General features: G+C 40.4%; 2 protein-coding genes across 8 annotated transcripts in view; both read left to right on the top strand.

Annotated features, from left to right (window-relative positions):
- The first annotated feature begins 75 nt into the window (after nt 1-75).
- DCK (deoxycytidine kinase) lies at nt 76-9,563 on the top strand. Of its 2 annotated transcripts, XR_011809331.1 has the most exons (8): nt 76-268; nt 1,245-1,363; nt 1,458-1,651; nt 2,795-2,942; nt 4,445-4,560; nt 5,036-5,135; nt 5,420-5,536; nt 8,242-9,563. XR_011809331.1 is itself a non-coding variant. In XM_027456059.3 (7 exons), exons 1-7 carry the CDS (start codon nt 199-201, stop codon nt 8,266-8,268), a joined length of 774 nt encoding a protein of 257 aa, XP_027311860.1. In that variant the 5' UTR covers nt 77-198; the 3' UTR covers nt 8,269-9,563. The 2 variants fall into 2 exon arrangements, 1 of the variants encoding a protein (XP_027311860.1); XM_027456059.3 differs by lacking the exon at nt 5,420-5,536 and having other exon boundaries at nt 77-268.
- Nucleotides 9,564-13,162: 3,599 nt separating this feature from the next.
- SLC4A4 (solute carrier family 4 member 4) overlaps nt 13,163-23,435 on the top strand; it is a 235,204-nt gene continuing 224,931 nt past the window's right edge. For 4 of the 6 annotated variants that reach the window (XR_011809315.1, XM_072038017.1, XM_038178960.2 and 1 more), the window contains exon 1: nt 13,163-13,304. The gene's annotated coding sequence lies outside the window, so the exon portion shown is untranslated. The remainder of the gene's footprint in view (nt 13,305-23,435) is intronic. The other 2 variants (XM_021266992.4, XM_072038018.1) reach the window with 2 other exon arrangements.

Genomic DNA, 23,435 nt, shown 5'->3' with positions numbered 1-23,435 from the left:
CCCCTCAGGGCGCCACCGCCCCTGAGGCGGGGGCCGGCGCGCGCCAAATTCAAAAGGCGGGCGCGAGCGCGGCGGCGGAAGGGGCGACGGTTATTTCCGTTGCGGCCGTTGGCGGCTCGCGCGGCTGCTGTGCGCGCGCGGCTCCCTCACACAGCGCCTCCCCCTCTATCCCCCCCCCCTTCCCGGTGCCGTCCCCTCATGGCGACTCCCCCCAAGCGCGGGCGGCTGGAGGGCAGGGTGAAGAAGATCGCCGTGGAGGGCAACATCGGTGAGTCGGGGGGCGCCCCGCCGCCTCGCTTGGTGCCCGGGGGCGGCTTTGCCTTTCTCCGGTTCCGTCCCCAGAAGCGGAGTCGCGGCGCGATAGCGAGCCGGGGGATAACGCGAGGAGAACATCGGCTGCTGGGAACGCTGCGGGGGGGTTGAGGGGAAAAGCAAGCTTCCCGGGAGGGTTTTTAATTTGTTCGCCTTTCTAAGGGTTTATTTTTAAAGGGTTATTCTCTCCTGCCTTTCCTGTAAAGATTTATTCGTTCCTGACTGAAGCATAAGACACCTGTGTAAATGCAGGCTGTCAGGTTAAACTTGTAGTGTTCAATACCTCCCTCAGCAAACGAGAGAAACCTGTTTAACAGTTGTGAAGAGCAGGAAGTTCCTTCATAATAAGATGCTCTTTTTTTTTTTTTTCTTTTTTTTTTCTTTTTTCTTTTTTTTCCAAGAACTGAGCTCAAAATTGAGGGTAGGAGTTGTAAGGAGTAGGTACCAGTTTGCTGACTGGTGCCTGCTCCTGCACTTGAGAACCAACTGCTTGTCATCTCTCAGCTTTAAGTACCCCTCTTAAAATCTGAGCATTTTTCAGTTGGTGGTGGACTTGCATGCTGTATCTTTGAGAAAACATCCATTCTGCTTTATGTTTCTTCTTCGCTATTCTTTTTTTTTTTTTTTTCCTGAAGTGTAAATTGCAGCAACTTTGAACCCAAGAGTGGACCACCAAGCAAATGTAACTTTCCAGATAATTGACAGGCTTGCTGTCATTACTACTTTGATATGAGTGTTGTAAGGGTTTTAAAAACACAAAAAATAGTGCTTCACTTCCTTGGTAATTTGTGGTGAACTATGGTCTCTGAATCATACCTGAATTAAGCCAAAATGATGGGAGACACCCATTTATGATACTTGAAAATAGTTGTTCCCTTGTTAAAGAACAGTAGCCTTTTTGACTACTATTCTTCCTCAATGCTTTTCTACAGCTGCAGGGAAGTCAACGTTTGTGAATATCCTCAAACAAGCTGATGAAGAATGGGAAGTTGTTCATGAGCCTGTAGCTAGATGGTGCAATGTTCAACAAAATTCGGAAGATGATTGTGAGGTATGATAAACTAAGATGAAACTTAATTTTTCTCAAAACCAGAAGACCACAACCTCTCTAATACGAGAGGCTCACCATATTTATTTAAAAACAGGAGCTGACTGCATCACAGAAGAGCGGTGGAAATGTGCTTCGGATGATGTATGACAAACCGGAGAGGTGGTCTTTCACTTTCCAGACCTACGCCTGCCTCAGCAGAATTCGGGCTCAAATCAAATCCCTTGAAGGCAAACTCAGAGAGGCAGAGAATCCTGTGGTCTTCTTCGAACGATCCGTCTACAGCGACAGGTATGTTGGACGTGAAGTCCTTCGAGCAAAGAGCGAAATCCTCCTAAATACAGCCCAGAAATAAACAACAGGTGGAGCAGGCCTGAACTTCATCACTTCCTTCATCTTAACTTTGATACAGGTGAATCACAAGGATAGCCTTAAGAGGCTTGTTAGCATTCTCTCAGCGGTGTTGACAGTGAAATAATTTTACTGAGTTGAGGGTTTATACTTCTGTTAAATAACCTTGAACTCGTAGAATTGAATCATTTAGATGGGTAAGGACCAGTAAGATCATTAAGTGCAGCCATTAGCCTAGCACTGCCAAGTGGTAGCACTACCACTAGACCATGTCCCTAAGCACCGTACCTACGCGTTTCTTGAAGACCTCCAGGGATGGTGACTCAACCACTTCCCTGGGCAGCCTGTTCCAATGCCTCACAGCCCTTTCAGTGAAGACATTTTTCCTAATACCCAACGGAAATCTTCCCTGGTGCTACTTGAGGACGTTTCTTCCTGTCCTTTCACTTCTTTCTTGGGAGAAGAGTCCGACCCCCACGTCAGTAAAATCTCTTTGGAGGTACTAGTGGTAGCTGTAGAGAATTATAAGATCGCCCTCAGGCCTCGATAAACTATTTGTAGTTTCTTACTCTTTCTGGGTATTTTTTTTTATGGTTTGTGCATACACATTTCCTTTTAAATAAAAGGAGAGTACGCAACAACAAAGAGCAGTTTCTTTGTTGCTTGCTCTTGTTTTCTTCTGTGCTTCATGAAAAAGGTCTAGCTGTTCTATATTGCTGTACCTCTCAGTGTGTAGTTGCAGAAGGTTAGATTTGATCACTGAATTCCATCACAGAATCCTTAATCCTTGTTTGCTGCATTCTAATAGATTGTAAATAAATTTCCTCAGTGTTTCAGTGGCTTATAAATTACTCCTGAACAGATACCTGAGCTTCAGTTTTTACTGTTCCTTGTGGATGCTTCTGGAATAGACAGAGGTACAGAATGAGGAAACCAGCTGTTTATTTCCTGTCCAAATATTTATGAAAGTTACACAGTTACTATGTTGCTTCTTTTCCTAGTTGCTGCCCAGTAGTTCAGGCAAAGAACTTGATAACTGTATACAAGCTTAGTTTTGTTTACAGAACTGTTTTGTGTTCACAGATATATCTTTGCAGCTAATTTATATGAGTCTGATTGCATGAATGAAACAGAATGGACTATTTACCAAGACTGGCATGACTGGATGAATAGGCAGTTCGGTCAAAGCCTAGTGCTGGACGGGATCATTTATCTCAGAGCCACTCCTGAGGTAATGAGTAAACAATTACGACAACAGAGAAAATGAGTACCTGTTCTGTGCCTCCCTGTTAAAATGTGGTCTTTGTATGTACTCCCATGGAATTTTTTTCTGCTAAAAATGCAGGTTTTAACTATGATTTTAGGACTTTATGACTGAAGAATAATGTACTTGTAAGGAACTCTACTAAGGTCACGGTTCTGTGTCATTACATCTCACTATTTCTTTGTTTTACGGATGGTTTTGAATGTCTACGACAAGAAAACAGTTGAAAAACTTGCCTTGAATGTAATCTTTTCAAAATACTGAGCTATTCTTAACCTTCACCGTAAGAATCCTAATGATTAGAGTTCAATTTAGATTGTAGTATTCCCCCAGAGACTATAACTTGAGTTATTACTAATACCGTCTGGAAGTACTTAACATAAGAATGTTCTTTCAGATGTAGCTTGCGTATTTGTAAATAAAATGTGAAGATAATGTTTTTCTAATTATAAAAGCAGGTTGTTTATATGATGAGAAAACCAGAAACTACTACTACTGGTAATAAAATAAGTGAAAAGTGCAAAATTAGCTATAGGATCTTTGGTGTGACAGAATAATTTATAGTTAATGCCTCAGAGGATACGGGGTGTATGTTTGTGAAGCCCTTTCACCTGGAGCAATGGAGCTAAGCCAGATGAATGCATTTGGTTGATGCAGTGCTTCAGCACAACGCTTTGATGTCTGGGTGTGCAATGTATTTTAAAAGAAGGTAACAACATAAATACCACTCTTGAGTATGAAAGTTGCACAAGAGGATAAAAAATAAGAGGAGTTTTAAAAGGTTCCAATTGTAGTAACTAACTGACTTGTAGGTCACTTCCATACTTCTCTACTTTGATCTTTTGTTTCTGTGCTTAACAACTCAGTAATGTAACATGCTAGATAAAGTTTCTGTGAGGGCTTTTTTCCTAGGCTTATTGTCAAGGGATTTTTTTCCTCCTTTAGTTTGAGAATGTATACTTACAAAATTAAGCAGTTTTAAAGAATTTTGATCATCTTATACTGGAGGCGTTGGATGTGTTCAGGACTGAAACCAAGTATGGCATTCAAAAACAGAGCTCTTTAGACCCAGAAATGCATAAGGAGATTTTGAAATGCCAGTCTGTAATGTTGTAAGGGTGCTTCTATTCTCGTTCCATGCAATACACCGGTCCCCATGTTCTTTTAATAAAAAAAGCCTATTTGAGACATGCCTTGTAGCGGAGAAACAATGCAATAAATTTCTTTGAGTCCTTCTTTGATTTTGAAGATAGTCAGTAGGCTCCATCAGCTGGAAATGGAGCAATGTTTCCATGTTTCCTAAGATAGGAAGCAAGTTGAACATTCATTTTTGACATATTTTGCACAGTAAAAAGGGTTGTCGGGGGGAAAACAAACAAACAAACAAAAAATCCCACAGAACTCAGCAAACTAGACTTACTCTGTATGTCTGCAAAAACAACCAATCTCTTTTCCATTTTTGCATTTAGAAATGCTTAAATAGGATTTACTTGCGTGGAAGAGATGAAGAACAAGAAATTCCCATCGAATATCTGGAGAAGCTTCACTACAAGCATGAAAGCTGGCTTCAGCATAGGACACTGCGGTAAGATCTGTTTAACAATTACTTTAGGATGGATAAATGCTCTAAGAATGTTCTATAATGTTTTTTCTACTATTGAAACTTCAGCTTTTCCTTTGATATATCAAGTCGAACCCCAGGAATCTATTTATCTATACATCCTTAGTGGTATTGACTTTATGACGTGTTAATTATTGCTAGGACATGCAATGTGCTTTCAGCTCTTTTCACATAGAGCTCTGCAGAGCAGATGGTTCAGCTGAACTCATTCTAATATATGGCTGAATTGATTGTTGGGTCCTGGGGGAGCAGTGTGTTCAAGGATCAATAATGTATCCTAGGAGCTACACTGTCAATGTAAGCTTCTTTGTTTATATTCAGAATTCATGGCTGTGATTTAAATGTGCAGCTCTTTTCATGGGTTTCTTAATAACAAAAACCAATGGATACGCGCTTTTTTGCAGCTACTAATATTTTCTTTGTTTCTATTCCCATGCAGAACGGATTTTGAATTTCTACAGGAAATACCTATCTTAACATTAGATGTTAATGAAGACTTCAAAGGCAAAAAGGACAGATATGATCACATGACTGAAAAGGTAAAAAAATATTGTGAATAGAACAAACTGATTATTTAGATTAACTGACAACCTGTCAAAATGATTTTAAGATGATACTTGCTTCAAAAAGCATGCTGTTCTTCGAAGTCAGACTGATCTTCAAAATTGTGCCTCTTGATGTAACTTCTAACCTAAGTTTTCGAGTTGGAAAAAAAAAAAAAAGTAAACAAAAAAGGAAACATACCAGGCTTATTTGAGAAAACTTTGACAATTAGTTTTGTTTGCAAATATAATGCTGACTTTAAACCCTCAAATGTTTAAAGGAACTGTTATTTGCTGTGTCATGCTTATAACATCGTGCAGCTGTCCTAAGAAGGATGGAAGTGTGAGAGGATGAGAAAGGCTAGCTGATGAGAGGAAGAAAGAGAGAGGCTACACAGGTCAGATGTTTGGATTGAAGTCTTCCCTGTAATATGTGTGAAGAAGTCTAACCTAGAGTGCCAGTCAGTGGAAGAAGGTGGTTCCAGGTGCTGTGAAAACAGAGTACAAAACCATTAAAACAGACAGCGGAAGGATGAGTTTACTGAACCTGCAGCTGAGTTTTGATGCAGTGAATCAATGAAAAAATACTTTAGGTTTTGTAGTTTTTTCAAACTAAATGAAAGAAAGTAAGGCTATCCTTCGGTCTTCTGGTAAGTCTGCTACAATAGGGGACTATATAATGTGGCTAATGCAAAGAGACTCCTTAAAAATAATATATTATGTAATCATCCTTCTAAAATATTTACAGCATGGGGTTTGTTCAGTATCTGAACCTGCCTTATAGCCTGCTGCAATACTGCTTAGTTGGGATCACATTCGCTAAATTGGCAGTATCATTAAAGCTTTTCCTTTCAGTTGTATTTGATAGTGTTATTCAAAATCCTTCTCAAAAGCAGTGATCTTAACATTCAGGGAGTACTCTTCAAATATAGCTTCTTATTTTAATTGAGAAGTAATGCAGAATCTAAATCAGAATTAGTCTTTTACTTGAAGGCATGGAAAAAAAATATTGGTATGAAAAGAATTCAAGCTGAGATTTTTGTTTGCATTGAGAAAATCTAAATCTTAGCACCAACTGGTGTAACACACACAAATGTTAATTACTCAAGTGTCTGGTAGTTGAATCATGATGGGATTCAGCTTAGGACAACCTGATGTGTTTGAGTAGTTGCAACGAGTTCCAGGCCTTAGCGATATTAAGTGCACACTTTTCCTTTCTTTGGCAATTGCTTGTTTACCCTCAAGGAAAGTGGTTCTGTCCTTTAGAATCAGTTTAGCCACTGAGAAGTGGAACTGTTCACCTGATTAAAACTAGTATTCATCATATTTGCCCCTTTAAAGCTTGTCAGTTGGTGGAAAGACTGATCATCCTGGCTGTAGAATTGATTTTCTTTCTGCCTGCACCAAGAATGAAGACCAGGCTCGGGCCTGGTAGGGATTAAGATAAATAGGGATTTCAGTGGAGTTTTCTCCTGCGTAGCTGTGATGCTACCTGTGAACAACCTAAGCCCTGTGTTGGCCTTATTTTTTGGGATTTCCCAGGTGGTGAAACTGCTACACTCTTCTTGAGGCTGGGTGCTTTGGCCTTTAATATGTGGTTATGGCTGGTGTTGATTCAAAACTCACATGTTTCCTGCTCACCTCTATTGTAATGCTCGCTTTCAAAGATCAGTCCTAAAACTAGTGCCTAAATCATTTTTATAAATTTCCTCATGCAGCATTGTTGTTGCTAATTTCTAAAATGGATGATGGCTGTCTTATGATTACCATTACTCTGGCTAGAATGCTCGGTTCCCTTCACTACATGAAAGGATTTGACCTCTTTATTTCTGCTTCCTTGAACCCTGAAATAGGAAAGGAATGGTCATGATATGAGAATGTGATCCAAGATCTGTTTCCATTTCACATCAGGAATTTAGACAAAACATTTACAGATGTGCCCTGTGTATGAGAGCTTCTGCCAATGGAATAACACTGTGTTCTCTAGTGAATTGTGCATATTTTTCTATGCAGTAGTCTAGCCTGAGTGGAGGGAGAGGAAAACTCTCCTAGTTCTGATTGTATCACAGTGTAGTTGCTAGGATGATCTGGAATCCTTTTGAAAGAGAGGAGTTTTGTCCCTAGATGCTGGATTCCTTCCTTGGGTCCTGTAATGATTAGGTTTTAAATATTTTAAAGAACGTTGCCTGGGCCTCACTGCCGCCTCTTCCTACCTCTGTGCTTTAAAGGAATTTCCTCTTGGGGAGAGGGAGTGGCGGGGGCACGACAAAAAGGCTGCATACCTGTGATAAGAGCATTCTCAGTTTTTGGTAGTGACCTGAATTGATGTTGTCTAAAGGGATTGCACCTTAAAGCATGGTGCTGCTGTGCTGCTTGGCACACTGCCTCTTTTGAAGTCATTTCTTGTGCAATTGTAAGGATTATTTGAAGTGCTGCACTGGGTCTTGGTGCTCTAAGTAGAACATGTAGACCTCTGGGTTCTAGGTACTGTTCTATGGGCCAGAACTTCAGTGTTAATTTTCAGGTAGCATTTGATCCGTTCTTCAACCACAGGACATGGAGTTTAACAGTACCTGGAATATTTATGGCATTGTCCTACAGTATCAGATCTTTTTGAAGGACTGTGGTTTTGCTAGGTGGTGTTTTATTATTTATTTGCCAACCTCAAATTATGAGGAACCCATTAAATGGATTAAAGGGGCATTGGGCTCTTCATTGACATAAAATATGAACAGTGTTGTGGTACTGGGCGTGGCCTGATGTTTTCCAAATGACAGATTTTTTTGAGGTGGTCATTATCTTCCTTGTGGTTAGGTTAGACCTGCTTTTAAAGGAATTCATTTGTGATGTAGGGTTGTAGTTTAGGAGCGTGGGAGGAACAAGCGTCATTCCAACGCATTGCTCTTCGTACCTGCTAAATGACAGGCACTGTGGCTGCAAAAAAGTTCTTAGTGGACAAGAAATGGCATGGACAATCCTATTTATTTTTCCCAGTTCCTGTGTCCTGTAGTACGGCATAAAGCAATGGAGAGGTAAATGTAGTTGCTGTGTATTTGTGTTGATAAATTCTTTCTTGGTTGACAGTATGTGTTTCTTTTTGCAGGTGAAGGAATTTTTGAGCACATTATAATCCTCTTTGAAGCACAGACGGAGCCAAACTGTTCCAAACATCTGTGTGATCAAAGTCTGAAGTACATTTTCTGCTTTTATAGGAGGCCTCTGGAGAGGCAGGACTCAACCCTGTTGATTTAATTGTGAGGAACAAACAAACTCTGTGAATAGAGAAATTATTAAATAAATCGCTAGGTCTGTTGAGGATTATACAAAGTAATATGGACAAATTCTGAAGATACTAGCATCCTGCAAGTTCCTGAATATTCTGCCTGTTTCTGATCAGATGAATAACTTCTTCTGGAGTATTTTATAGCATTTTTTAATTTATTTTGTGACCAGTAGCTATTTAATTTTCAAGGAAGTAGTGTTTTTTCTTAGCTCTCTCATGAAGTTTTCTAGTGGAGTTGACTTGTTACTAGTGTCTTACTGTTCAGAGGAAGAAAACATAAATGCTTACGCTGGTGAGGAAATTTTAATATATCTAGGAGTTTTATATTTACAAGATATATGAAAAGTCATCTGACAATTTTGACAGGTGAAGTTGTTTTCAGAATACACTGAATTGAAACAAATCCAGATGTCACAAACTCTGGAGATACCATCTTAGTTTTTAACCTGTTTATATTGTGCACTGCAAGATAGAACATAAAGAGGCTTTCATTTCTCTAGCATGTGTTGTGTTGTTTTGTTTGTTTTTTTACCCTGAACTCTCTGTAACACAGCTGGTTTTGGCTGTTTTTAAGTTCCTTTTTTCCTGTAGAGAAGTGTGTTTGTTTGATAGGTACTGTAAAGGGAAGAAGAAAATCTTGCAAATGATGTTCAGCTCTAAATGACATGTTTCTAAATGTTTACTTAGCTATGTTTTGGATGTCAGAGGCAGCTTCCTGCTGTTGTTAGAGCTTCTTCATTTGTTAACTGAGCCTTCTGGGTGTTCATATGTAATACTGCAATAGTTGGAGTAGGCTGTCCTTAACCATCACCTTGTAGTAAGAAGGGGAGAACTCTGTGGAGTAGCTGCTGTTTTAGTGCATTTCGTTCCATTATCGGAGCCACTTTTGTTTCAGGTGCAGAAAATATAAACTACAGGGTGCATGTCTTTACGTATTGTTTTATGTGCTGTTTTGTTCAGCTTTAAGCACTTCTGAATGATTGCACAGTTGGCTTTTGAATGCAAAAATTCCATTGTAAAGTATTTTATTGTCTACTATGGTGTCTGTGTAACTTGCTAATTTGAGATGAAATTTCCTCATTTGTTACTGGAATTGTGCTGGTGTTCTCTAGCATTGACTGAAATAAAAATGGTTGGAAAGACTTCTTTGATGCTTAGTATTGTTAGCTCCCTTGTCTTGTAAGATAAATAATGTAGATCATTGGTTTGTGATATTGGTACAATGGATGAATTTAAGATGATATATCCTTGGAGTGTTTGAAGTATGTGTTAATATTTCTGATGTACTGAGATGCGTCAGATGTCACTAGCTTCAGGTTCTTTCATATATGGGTATTGCCTTTACGGGATAGAGACAAAGGATTATATAAAATATATCTGTAACTTCCTGATCAGTAGGAGTGTTTTATGTAATACTTGTGTTACAGTGGAATGTAGCAGTGTTATGGTAGAACTACTAGTTTTGGACTTCCAGATTGCCTAGTAAAAGGAAGGATTAAGATCATAGCTCCAGAAATGAAGTGAATGAGGTGGATGAAGATTTAGTTTAGATTTATGTAAAGCACAGCAGAACCTTTAAAGAATTCTTGGCAACAGTCAGAACAGTAACAACTTACTTTGACTGACTGTGCAATTATTCCTACTGTTTCAGCTGTCAAAATCATGGATTTAATTACAGGAATTGGAATGACAGTGCTCATTTCAAGCAGTAAACAAGTCTGTGTTCTTATAAAGACTTCTTTTCAAACCCACCACAGAACACACACACATTCTGTGGCAGATTATCTCCATCCTGTTCCAGAAAGCTGTACATAATCTCTGCCAAGTTTGGGTTTGAGAAAGCAAAGTCCTGACCAATTACTAGAATGTTTTTAATTGCTGTAATCAACAACAAAAAACGCAACAACAACAAAACAAGGAAAATTTTCAGGGCTTTGACACTAGCTGTGTTGAAGTGCAAGAAGCTCTTTGTATGTAGGACAGATGGAGGATGAACAGAAGTGGCAATGTCCTTATGCTGTTCTGTCTCTGTCTCCACTTAGACCCCACAGCTCTACCAGTATCTCAGGCTTTCAAATTTATCCATATTCTTTTCTTTCTTTAAATCTATTACCAGCCTATCACACAACAGGATTGTTTTTGTTTCTTTTGTCTGCTAGAGATATGGAGGGCTTCTGAACTGCTGCTTACATTTGGTGATGTTTTTTCAGTCTCTGAGCGCTGCGTCCTTTCTTTTCCCTTGGGTAAGAGACACCTTGATGGAACTGGCTAGAAACACTTGCTTGTTTTAACCAAGTGTCATTGTGATTGCGGAAAAAGAGTTGGTATGCAGGTTCTATTATGTTTTGTCTGGTTACAATACAGATTAAAATATTGATTGCTAGCATTATAATTGCTATGTAAGTACATGTATGAGTAATAGACATAGTATTGCCTCATTTTATTTTTAGTCCTTGTAATTGTTTTTTTTTGTAGTGATATGAACATTGATATGAACTTGATATGAACACTGCTTAGAACAGCAATCAGTTTTATAGGTAGAACTTTATTTTTTATATTTACATGCTAGTTAACTGTTTCTACTGTTTTTCATTATTTATGCAGATGTCATCATAATGGAATTGTATATAAAATGTGGTTAGTATAATGATGATTACATTCTTTTTCCAGCAATTAAAAGACACCAGAAATCTACTTGTGAACTAGAAGTGACACAGGAGAACTTCCCTATAAGCTAATAAGCAAAGGAGAATGTAGTAACAAGTAAGTCATACCTTGGTAGGGAAAAGTGCATTTGCTATTTCCAGGTTGTTTCAGCAAACATAGGTATAGAAACCCCAAGGCTGCTTTTAGACTCACTGCATGATCTAGAGAAAAGCACTCTACCTCAGTTTTTTCATCTTTAAAATATTGGTATCTCCCTATCTCTTCAGAAGACTGGGAGGATTAGTTAATATTGATGTGCTGCTTTGTAGGTCTAAAGTGCTCTATTGAATAATTAAGAAAGAAGGTGGATGTAGTTTTAGAATTTTTCAGTGGCATGTTTTGCTTTTGTAAAAGGGGTCAGTAGAAATTACTTGTTTTGAATCATTAAAAGCCATTAGTGCAACGTCACTTGTGTTGAAGTTGTTCACTAAAAAAATACAGCCACTGAAAACTGGCACCCTTTGCAAGGAAAAGCTGTTACTACAAATAAAATCTTGAAATAAAAATAGCTGGCAAAATCTGTGCTGTAGTCCCTGTAGCTAGTGGTAGCGGTGAAGCCATTATGCAGTTATGTGCAGAATTTGCCACATGAGGTCATTGTATCCTCAGTTCTCCTGCTGAGCCTGGCTGCAAGTAAAGCATTAGTGTTTTAACTTTGAATGGCTCTGGAAAAGTTCAAGAAGGAAGAGACTGCTTCCTGGCCTTGCCAGAGCAAAAACATTGAACTGATGAATAAATACTCTACTGAATGAGATAAATCCTGATCTCTGGAAGGAGGGGAATAAAGTAAGCCTCTGATGGATTAAGTAAAGGACTAAAAGGCTGAGCTGATGGGAGGGGCTTTAACACCAGAAGGTCTTGGTGCAGCCACCACCTGTTTCTGCTCTGTGAGTGTATATTAGCACACGGATAACACTAATCCTGGTGCACCTGAGCAATAACAATCATCTAGACCTGAAACATCAGGCCCAAACGCAGGCAGTGAGCAATACTAATGTTGGCAGCATGCTGGGGAAAATAAAGCAATTGAGAATTGTACTGAATCCATGGTTGGTATCAAATATAACCCTGCAATGGGAACGGCTCTGAAATTGTGACTGAAAGCGAGTAGTGACAAGGAGTGTAGGTTCTGGACATAAGTGGTCAAGTGATTTATTTTACCTTAGGTCAGAATTCAGTGGGGGCTTGCAGTGAATATAATGCACAGAGGCTAAAACGTAGACTGTTGTGTGTAGGTGACTTGTTCTTAGGTCAAGGTTTCAAGCCATGGCTGTAAGCAACATGACAGCAGTATAAATAAGAATTTAGTGTGTGCTAAAATAATACATAGGATAGTGCTCATTTCCTGGATTTCTGCTGATTGCTTTTCTCAGTGTCCTGCACAGGGTGTACATTAGATATATGTATCTGCAGGATGTTGTTAGTCCAGCTCTTACCATGTATGTTTGCTGGCTAATAATACTGACAGGCTTTGGAAAAAGAGGTGACCACTGCAGTTTGTTCAGAATATGTTGCTTTGCTTTGTCCACATTTTTCCTTTCTGCACTTCATTCTCTCTCCAATTTCCTTCTAAGTTGTTGTGACTTGTCTTCTAATAAATACCAAAGACATTATCTTGCACAATCTTTAATAGACTTGTTAAAGCCAAAATTTCAGTAGCATGCAGGCTACTTGTAAATGTGGGTTCTGCTGCTTTCCTAGTTTTGTCTCTTAGGAATCCTAGTTGTTTTCTCTGAGTGATTCTCTTGTTCGCCTGGTTGATTGCTGGGGCTCTTAGTACTTCTTCATGGCTTCAGCCCTGTCCATAGATGTGTACTTGACAGTGTTCTCTTTTTTATCCATAATTATCTTCAGATTTGCCTCCACCAATTTCTCAAAATGATAGCTATTGCCCTCTGATAAGTTTCCACTGCACCTTTGGCTTTGTCCTGTCCATGGAGCTAGCTCATGGCCTTTACCCTGACCCTCTCGGCTGTGTACAGCAGCCTCAGGTCATTGACTGTGTTGTTGCAGCAGGCTGCTGGTCAGGGTTGGCTGCCTGTGTCCTGTCTGTGCTGCGCCTTGGAAGAAGACCTGTAGCAACAGAGACTTCAGGACTTCACTTTTTAGGTATCTGTTGCAGATCTGCTCCAGTGCTTGCTTCATGAGGGCTTATTGCAGTGGTCCAATATAGTCAGGTAGGTATTTCAGGTGTGTTTTTCCTTGTCAACAGTTTCTTTCCTGTCTGCCTTATCGTCTAGGGAGAAGATAAGCCCACTGACTTCCAGCTTGTTTCAAGTGGGGTTTCTGTTGTGGTGTGCTGTTGCCGTGGCCTGATTATAGCATTTTAGGATGCCATAGCTTTTGTGGTCTTGCTGCGACATGCTTTAAATACTTTGCATTTTGAAAGGAAGGCTTGCTGTGTATTTTAACAAAGAAATATAGCTCTGTTCTGTGCAATTAAGCAATTTTATGTATTGGAGAGTTAACTGAGATTCCTTACGTTTGGTAATTTTCCTTTTCTTGAACAGTCTCTGTTTTCAGTGTGCCTCATGCTATTGTGCATACACTTACAATTGGCTTTTCATAGCTAATGCGTGCCCCTACTATGCTTACACACTCAGGTGTGAAGTACATATTGATCTCCAGGTTTTGCCTCTTACCTGCTGTGATGTACTCTCTGTCCTCTTTGGACTTAATCACAGCTCATGCACAAGACCTGTTTTTTCCCCAGAGAGGACAGCATGATCCTTGTGGTCTAGAGGATGATTGTTTTGTTTGTGGCATTCCATCCTCTTCAGCATTTTACTGTGGGACAGGAGTGACCATTGATGCTGTGAAGTTGCTATTGCATGGTGCGCTCTAAAATATTTTTCTAAATGCATCTGCGAAGTCTTATGGGTGTATCACTCAGACTTGTATGATACTGCTAGAATCTTGATGATATTTGTATTTATTTAGCTTATTTCAGTAATGGCTTCTTGTGTTATCTTTTGATGACACAATTAGTCTTTGCATCCAGTGAGGCAGACAGAATTGGTCCATGCCAGAGATGAATCACTCAGTCTTTGTCTGAAAGTTTCCTTTTCTTCCGGGGTTGTTCACCCATGATAGACTCTAAGTGATAATGCATCTTAGTTTTATGTTTTATTGACGGTCTGCACTTGCCCGTTGCTCTCAGATGAGGACATCTCGAGCATCTGGTTGCGCTTTTGGCTTTAAATGCTGCTTTACCATTGCTTCTGGGATTGCCTTTACAATCCAACTGGAATCATGTTGGCAGTAGGTCAGAAAGTGTTGCTGAATATGTAGCAATTCTGTCAGCTTTCTGGGAGGGTGGACTGAAGGTCTCCATATCTGCTGCAGACCCTCTGCAGACTCTTTGTTGCTTTTTTTTTTTTTTTTGGTCAGGAATGTTCTCTCTCTGCCTTTGATTTTTTGTTGTTGTTGTTGTTGTTTTCTTGCTTTTCTGTGGACTGAATCCTTTGCATCCCACATACCTACAGCAGCATATACACTGGATGTGATACTGTGCTTCTCTGTCCCTTTACCTCCTGAGCTCCTGCAGTGACAGCCTGTGTACCCAGGGTGAACTACTGACCATCACCATATTGATCCTTGTCTTGGATATTTGCAGCTGCTTTAGGTCTTGGAAGTTATTTCTGTAGGGGATTAGACCTTTTCCTACATTTCTTGCAGGTTGGCATAGTATGTCCGTTGAATGAGCTTGTCTTTCTTTTGGAAATACTTAAGGTCTGGAAATTGCATTTAGGTACCTGAATTCTAAGTGTCTTAATGTAAGTACTGATTTCCACTTGTGCTTCTTCATGTCAGGGTGCTGTGTGTTTTTGGGGAGTGGGGTATATATGTTTTTATAAGAGTCTTTACAGTCTGTTTTTAAGGGGAGTATGGTGTTCATCAAAAAGGCAAGACAAGTAATTTGAGTATATCACGTATTACCCCATTCAAAAGCATATTTTTTTTTAACCCCCTTTTATTTGTGATAGAAGGCTTTATTTCTTCAATTCAATCTCCAGTGCCTCACCTGGTGTGCAGATATCCAGATAAGAAAGGCTGGCAATGTAATGTTTCAAGCAGGGCTTTTTCTTCATGTCCTATCTTTCTGATACATTTCCAGATCTGAATCCCATGAATGCAGTGAACTGCTGGTATATTTCATCTATCGTACACTGAATAATGTGAAAGAACGCTGTATAAAATGCAGTTGGCTTTCCTGATTTTTTTTTAAGGGGACTGTGTGCTGTTTATAGACTTAACTTTAATCTGAAATAACAAAAAATGTTAGTATTCAAAAATCCTTGCTTCTAGTTGTGGCTCTGTTGCTGACATTATGTGGTCTTGGCTAGGTCGCTTTTCTGAAAATGAGTCATTAGTAGCACCAGTACTGCTGATAGCCTTAAGCTTTGATATGTATTTTTGACCTTTTAATTGTGATATGAATGGTCGGGGAAGATGGAAGGAGTTGGAGGGAAGTTCTTAGTTGTTCTTTAAAACAGAGAGAGAATTGAGACAGATGTTAAGAGAAAGAAATCTTGTTACGAGCCTTGACATAATGAATGTGTAGATATGCCTGAAATGAAGAGTAAGATATAAGCAGATAGTGAGTAGAATGTAGCTTTTTACCTGAGAAGGATACGACGTTAGCAGGAGCAAGGATGTTGTCTCTGAAAACAATGCCTGCTGGTGCAAAACATACACGTCTGGGAAACATGAAAGGTGGAAATAACTTGAACATTTGCATGTGAGTTGTCAAAGGATATGGGAAAAGTTATACTGGTAAGGTTTCTGCAAACTTCTGTCTGTATCAATGGAGACAGAATAGAAATTTAAGAACCCTGAGAGATAAGAAACTGCCTCAAAAAACAATGCAGTGGGTCAGCCCTGGTAGCAGGGGGCTCAGGTAACAACAACCAGGTGCTCTGCATCTGTACTCAGGAGAAGTGGTGACCGGGAGATGTTTACTGCTGATGTGTGGTTGATAATCTCTGCCCCCCTCACTAAGAAAGATGAGGATGAAGAGTGTATGAATGGACAAGTAACTTCTGGGTTAAGGGTTTTGGTGTAGCATAAACAAGATGGGTAATATAAAGGTTCTAACCATTTAACAGGACAAATGGGGTGAGAGAGTGGTGGCTGTAAGGACAAGGTAAACAAACCCTTTAATCTATAGTACTGGATGGTGCTAAAGATAAATCAGAAAACGAGTCTGGTTCAGGCTGAAGTTAAATATGCTAGCATAGAAATGTGCTGGATTTAGAACTTTTTGTGATGAATCCAATTTTGTCCTAACTTGTTGTAAGTCCGGACTATTTCCATGGAGTTCAGTAAATCACAGAATCATGTACAACCCATGTACTCTTTAGGTACAGCTCTGATTAATAGGCAAGGTATAGATTCCTGTTTAAAAATCTGTAGGCCTTGAGAGATGAATGGTTTGCTAATATCATAGACAAATTATCACAAAAGGACAGTATTGCTAAAAGTGCTCCTGTTTGATCTCACAGGCTGGAGAGGCAGACACATGTTGGATAGGGAGAGCTGATTCCTTTCTTATTGACGTGCATTTCACAGTTTTGCTCATTTGGCAGTATATGATGGAAGTAAAAACGAGATGCCCCAGACTAAATCTTTGGCTCGTGCTCAGCCTCATTTTAAAAGAGCTTTGCCAAAATCAAATCAAGAAACAGAGACACAGAGGTGGAAAGGCTTTCTGTCCTTACAGGAAATAACTGCTGTAATCCGGGGTTGAGAAAAATTGAGATATTTGTAGGCTAGCTTTGAAGTAGAGTATTGCTAAATGGAAGCCATTAAGATCTCTGTAGCATGCAAAATGCATCTGGCTTCTTAGGAAATAATTCTCACGTGACTTGTGCACACTAGCGGGGGCTAGTGAGGCTGTGCTGTCAGTAGTAAAACAAGCAGTTTCTGCTTTAGCAGTAGTCTGTGTGCCATGCACAATCTTCTTGTTGAACAGTGTTTCATCAAATTGCTTCTGTTTTGTACAAGTGGTAAGAGAGAAGAATTGCATCCCCAGGATCATATTTTCTTCTCATTCAATGACTAAAATGAGGGCTCTAATTTTTTGAGGCCCGTGACATTGGGCAGATGTGATGTTTGTGGACTAGCAGTTCTTAGCAGTGGCTTACACTGTGTGAAACGTATCCAGGTATTATTATATTTTATGCTTTTAAGAAACAAATGTAAGCTTTCTTACAGAAGGCTTGTTTTCCCTGTAACCTTTTGCCAAGTCCTATAGAAAGAGGAGTAGTCTTAGTCTCAGGAGGCTGCAGCCTACAGACAGGAGTTACCACTGCAGAAAAGTATGACTAGTTCCTCTTTTTTGGGGGTTGGAGGGGAACTAAGTAGGAAGTAATGGAATTACTGGTAATTTTTACTGTTCATGTGTAATATTTTGTGACCCTTAAACAGGATATGCAGCAAGTAAAGAGTGTAGGAACTTCTGATTTCAGTGCCCCACAAGGGTTCTAAGCAGCAATGGTGCAGCTCAAGTAAGCTAAGTGTAGCATCTATATGTAACCCATATACACGTATATTACCAGTGAAACCTGCAGTATACTAACTTGAAGATTTTCAGTACTTGTAAAGGGAGCACAACAGCTCATTACAGTAACAAAGAGCTTGAAAAAATGGTTTTGAAAACCTATAAAGGTTTTTTTTTTGAAAAAACTTACATCAAGGCATTGACTAAGACTGTCACCTGCTATTGTGGCTGGGCATGACAAATAGCAGTGCTACCCCCCTTCTTAGAGAGGACTAAATACAGGCAGTGTAGAGTGGATTTTTCATTTCCTGTGTGACCTCGGATATCAGAGAAGGGAACAAAACCTGTTTTGGACTTGGCTGTTGCTTTGGACTATGCTGTGTCCCTCACTGAAGCCACAGAGCAAGGGGTGGGAATGGGCAATGACCTGAATAAAGCAGAACATGCCAAGTAACGTGCAGAGTGAATGAATCCAGCATAGTCTAGCCCAAGTCAATGTGTAGATGTTAGAAGGAAATCGATTTATGGAATTTTACTGCTGGGTTTGGAGCTGGAATGCTGAAAGGTCTGTTGTGATTTATTGTTCTTCTTGCTAAAGAAGAGAAGGATAAAATGGACCTTCTTTTCTGCAGAAGACAGATGTTCACAGAAGTGGAAAGTGCCCCTCTAAAGGCATGTTTGCAGAGCTATTGCAATATTTCAAGTGTGCATCCTGTACCTCATAGAAGGAAATGGGAACAGGTGGCTAATTACGGTACTCCCACTCTTGTAATGTACAGCCAGTGTTCTGTGCCATTAACCTGTATTACCTTGAGCTATTGCCAAAGCTTTGGCTTTCAGAGAGCAGGTGAGTGCTGAGTTCCTGCCTTGCCAGTGACACAGCAAAAACTCTGTTCTGGACCCTGTGTGCTAGGCAATTGAGGGAGCTAGAACAGGAGGCAGAAAATTAAAGGGACTGTAAACCCTTGAGAAACTTCAGTGTCCTTGCTCCTCTCTCTCCTCAAAATTCTGTGTCCTGGGCCACCTATAAAGGCAAGCGTGCTGTGTTTAGCTCCTTGTAGGTGATGGTCAATGGAGCTAAGGAGACTTGCTGCAAGCCTACTGTGGCCAGAAAGTCAGTCATGCTCTGCTACATCAGTTCCATTTCTAGGCACTGGATGTAAGAGGACAATGCTGCCACAAGAGGGAAGAGGGAGTTTTAAAGGGGTGAGAAGCTCCAGTAGTGGGAGTAGGGTTACCTGTGATATAGTGATTGAGAGCTCCTGTGAAAGGGTTTTACTGGTGCTTTTGTTCTGCCATATCAGCATAGGTTAAAGAATGAAGAAGGCCTTTGCAAATATGTCATTAAGTCTTCTGCTAGCACAGTAGCTTTGGTCAAAAAGTTATTTCTGTCAGTGTAGATTTTGCCTGGGGAGACTGGAGGAAGTTTTAGCAAAAATACTCTTTTGCTAGAGAAGGCCCTAGTCGCCTCAAGCCCTTTGCTGGTGTACAGCAAGATAAAGCTGTACTGACAGTTAGCTCACAGCATAGCTTTGGCCTCAGTGTAAAGGTCTGGGCAAAGCTCTTTATTTGAACTAGGACTTAGTTAAAGAACATGTTGTAAGAGAATGAGGATTTCCCACCCCCTGGCTCTGGCATGTAGCAAGGGCTACATTTTTTTTTTTTTAATAGCATCTCCAAATTAGAAGAATGTGCTCAGAAAGGATTGAGAAAACAGTCATTTTCAGTACCAAAGTTCACAGTGGTTTTGGGACTCTTACCTCAGTTTCATTTTTCTTTTTAGGGGCGAGGGGGAAAGCCATGTCCAATCCAGCTAAGCACACCTGACTCCAAACTTGGGTTTGTTTGCTTGAGATTCAGATACACAGACAAGCTCTCTGTAAATATTTAATGAAAGTGGTTACAGTGGTGTTTTGCTCTGACACTTGTACAATTTGAAGTGCTTGTACTTTGCGTGTGAGTTTGCTTTTTTCTTTTTCTTGGTATTTTAATTCTGCTGAGTTTGAAAAGAAATGTGTTCAGTTTAAAAGTTGCTGATGGGAGTTGGAGGAACAAGATACTAATGTACAGTGTGGCGTTGAGAAGAGAGCAGGTGTCTGAGCTCCTGTTTTGTGAGAAGGTTAGTTTTTTCCAAAGCAGCCTCTGCTTCAGCAGAAGTGGCATCACAAGGGGCAAATCTAGGCTGACTCTTACTGGAAAATTTCACTTTAGGAATATAAAAATAGCATTTTGGAGATACTAAGATGAAAAATGTACCGCAAATATAAGTAACGTGGAGACTGCCTTTGTTTCTGAAACGTACACTGCTATAATACTCAGATATGTCTCATTCTAGAGCAGAGTTTGCATTTATTCTGTCTGTATGCAATTGGTTATGGTTAAATGTTACTGAAAAAGGAAAAGGGTGTTATGACTTCCCTATAATTAATGGCTTTGTTTATAATTCACATAGAGTGGGAAATTCTTTTAGAAGCTCAGTAAAATCTACACCCCCAGCCTCATTTCTGATTTCCTCTTTCTTTAACTACTGTTACAAATTTCTTAACCACACCAGTATGCTCATTGCCCCTGGCATGACGTTGCACAACCCTCATCTCCAATAATTTGCAGCAAATATACTAATTAAATTGTTTATTGGTGCTCATCAATTTGTTTGTTTAAAGCTGAGTGCTGTATGAGTTAGATAAATATCTTTCAAGTGGCTGAAAGAACAAGTTCAGAGGCAGTAGACAGTCGTTAAGAGGCTTTTTAAGACCTTAAAATAGCTTTGCTGAACTGTGAATTTTTATTTTTGCAGAAGAGGCTCCATTGAAGTAGTCACTAGTAGTATTTTGGCCTAGTAAGGATTGGCTTAGGTGAGCTAGTTTCTTACATGTTTGTAGCACAGAATTTCCCATTTGCACACAGTTGTGTTTGCTAGGAAGCTCAAATGTCCCCTGTCTTTTTCATTACACAGGCAGCCTCTAGCCTTTGCAGCCTTCTGAACCCTTAAGCATTTTCTTGGTTTTCCCTGACTTTGCTTCTTTGCTTCATGGAATTTGACCTTCTGGAATTGAAGTGGTTATGTCTAAATATTTGATGGTTTTAAGTGGGGATTCTGCTGAAAAACTTTCCAAGCCCTTCCTTGCAGAAGATTTTTCTCCTTTTACCTGCCACAGCTGAAGTGGTGTAATCAATGACTCAGGTAACCCCGAACAACTCTACTAGATGACTGGGTACCAATTAGGGGCGTAGTGAAAACAGCTTCCTTCTTTTCATCAAGTTTTCCATGTCACTTGAGGTCTGTTGGGGAGCTCATGTTTTTATTTGCTTTATTGTTGTTGTTTTTCCATAATGATTTGGGAATGTTGATTATTTTGTCCTCCCAGTCCAGGAACAATTGCTCATCTTTTCCCATCACTACAGCAGCTGGTTGGAAACAGGCAGATTTCACAACTCTTTGAAGGCAACTGTATTCTTTCCCCTCTGGGAGCCCTCTAGCACTCCCCTTATCAGTCTCGAGAGAGATGCAGCCTGTGTTAACATGTTTCATTTCATTTCAGTCTGACTCCACCTAACCTAGCACACTCCAAGATCTTCCTTTATTCCTTCCCAAGGACAATGTGATTTGGCTTAATCCCGTGTCACTTCATCATTGAGGAATGTCACCTGACTCACTCAGCATCTCTCTACATAAGCTGTCAGACTTTTTTCTCAGTGATGCTTAAATCAAAGGAGCATAGCTTCTGTGGGAGCACATCAGGTGAAGTTGCCTGGGCTTTCAGAAATGCTTCCTGCCCAGCAGGGCCGGTTAAGCCCCTTACAGATGCCACATTCTGCAGGGGCTTTATAAGTTGCTGCTAGGTACTGAAGCATTTTTAAAAAACCTGTGCCTGCAGCTTCTAGCCAGTTTGTACTCATTCATTGCCTCCAAATGTGGATTATTGCTCTGTAACCACACGACATAGTTGCTACTCAATAATCCCAGCAGCTAATTATGGTTTCAGTTTATCCTGTCTCATGGTTGCCTTTCCTGTAATCTCTTACTACATGGGGTTTGGTTTTTGGTTTTCTTATGTAGGAAGATTCTCTGAACATTTACTTCGTAAAAGTTTGGCCTATTTGTATCCACCCAAGATTACTGAGAACCCGTGGGTGTCACTGTACCTGCCTGCTCTCTGCGTTGCACCTCTCCTGCTGGGCTAAGAAGCAGCCCTGGATTTCCCACAAGGCCACCATATCTGCACACCAGGGTACCCCAGGATAAGCAGAAGTATGGCTATATACCCAGGTCTACGGGTCATTTCAGCAGGAGATGACATAAGTAATTCCAGGGTGATTCAGAGATTTGGAGTTTACCAAACTGAGTTTGAGGTATCCAAAAGTGAAAAGGAGAAATGGAGAACAAGCTGAGCAGTTTATCCCAGGCCCCCTGAGTGGAAAGCCTCAAGAGTGCTCAGCATTATTACGTGATTGTTCACTGTGCTGACTGTGGAGGGTAAGGGCATTGCCTTGGGCCCTTTGCAACTACCTGGCCCTTCTGCGTGGGCTATGAATTTCTCCATTCACTTGCTATGTGAATAGATTGGCAAGCTTTGGAGCTGAGCTGCTCAAAGCTAAGGAGGCTGGATCTGCGTGTTCCTGTAAACCAGAACCAATCCTAACTTAAGATATCAATCTTCTGTGTGTGTTTTTTATTTTTTTTTATTTTTATTGTTGGAGTGTTTGCCCTTAGTTTCCATGGTAGTACTGCTATACACTTTCTATTTGTCATCTGTGCTGAGCTACAATGGCATGTGGCACTTTTTTTGGTTCAGAAAGGACACTGGATTAATGGCTATATGCTCACATCCCCTTTTTACCCTCTATGTATGCTGTAAAGCTTCAGGCATAGAACAAAACAAAACAAAAAAAAAAAAGAAAGGATGCAAGGTCGCTGGAGCTTACCAGGCAGCCTTCACCAGGTGTTGTGTGTTGCAGGCAGGAGTAGAGAATTTCAGCTTTGAAGCGAGAGTTTGACTAAGGCAGTGAGATGTGGAAGCCCAGCACTAACTCTGAGCCAGTAGCTCACTCCTGGTTTTGGCTGGTATTTGCTCCTTAAGCTAACATCTGACACACCCAGCAAAATGAGCCCTACAGAAAAATGCTGTTTGTATGAAGAGGCTACTAGAGATGGGTGATGGGATGGACGCCCTTGCTCCCTGTGGTCTTGGAGAGATGGAAGGGCTGTCAGTGCACTTGAGGTGGAAGGAGACTAACTACTGAAAATCATTCCCATACTGATCCTTCTGAAGCTTGTCCTTTCTCCCAGATTACCTATCTCTGGCTGCAGGTTACAGTTTCCTAGTATGTATGTAGTGTTTTTTTCTTTCTTCATTTTTTTTCTTCCTCTCTACTAATTGGCTACTGAGCCCTAGGACTTGTGTGCTGATGTTTAGTTTTCCCCTTTTCCAGTGTGTGTGCCTTAGGAACAGACTGGTTAATCTGATGCATTAATGACTGCCACAATAGCCCCAGTTACTCGGGAAGTTACAGCAGCACAGATCACCTGATTTCATCTATTTCTTTGAGATTCCCTTGCCTCTTTCCTACTTTTGAAGAAAGAGGAGACATTTGCTGTATAGGCAAGGAAATGTGGGAGAAGCCCAGTGCTTGTGATACAGTAACAGTCTGACTGCCTTCATTAAGTCCCACCCTTGCTTGCCTTGGCCACAGAGAGAAAAAAGCTGCTTGTTGCTCCGTGTTAAGCTGGTCTGGTGTCCTGGTGGGAATTCACATTCAGCAGAGCACCAAGGCCTGCACAGCTAATTGAGAAGAGTATTAAGCT

This window comes from Anas platyrhynchos, chromosome 4 (genome assembly GCF_047663525.1).
Source record: "Anas platyrhynchos isolate ZD024472 breed Pekin duck chromosome 4, IASCAAS_PekinDuck_T2T, whole genome shotgun sequence".
Taxonomy (NCBI): domain Eukaryota; kingdom Metazoa; phylum Chordata; class Aves; order Anseriformes; family Anatidae; genus Anas; species Anas platyrhynchos.
This window is presented reverse-complemented; position numbering and strand designations above follow the sequence as displayed.

What these genes read in the sequence shown, in the direction of transcription:
- DCK (XM_027456059.3), top strand. Translation starts at nt 199, where the DNA reads ATGGCGACTCCCCCCAAGCGCGGGCGGCTGGAGGGCAGGGTGAAGAAG. An exon ending in CGCCGTGGAGGGCAACATCG is followed by an intron (nt 269 to 1,244) that starts GTGAGTCGGGGG and finishes GCTTTTCTACAG; the next exon opens with CTGCAGGGAAGTCAACGTTT. An exon ending in ATCTCAGAGCCACTCCTGAG is followed by an intron (nt 2,943 to 4,444) that starts GTAATGAGTAAA and finishes TTTTGCATTTAG; the next exon opens with AAATGCTTAAATAGGATTTA.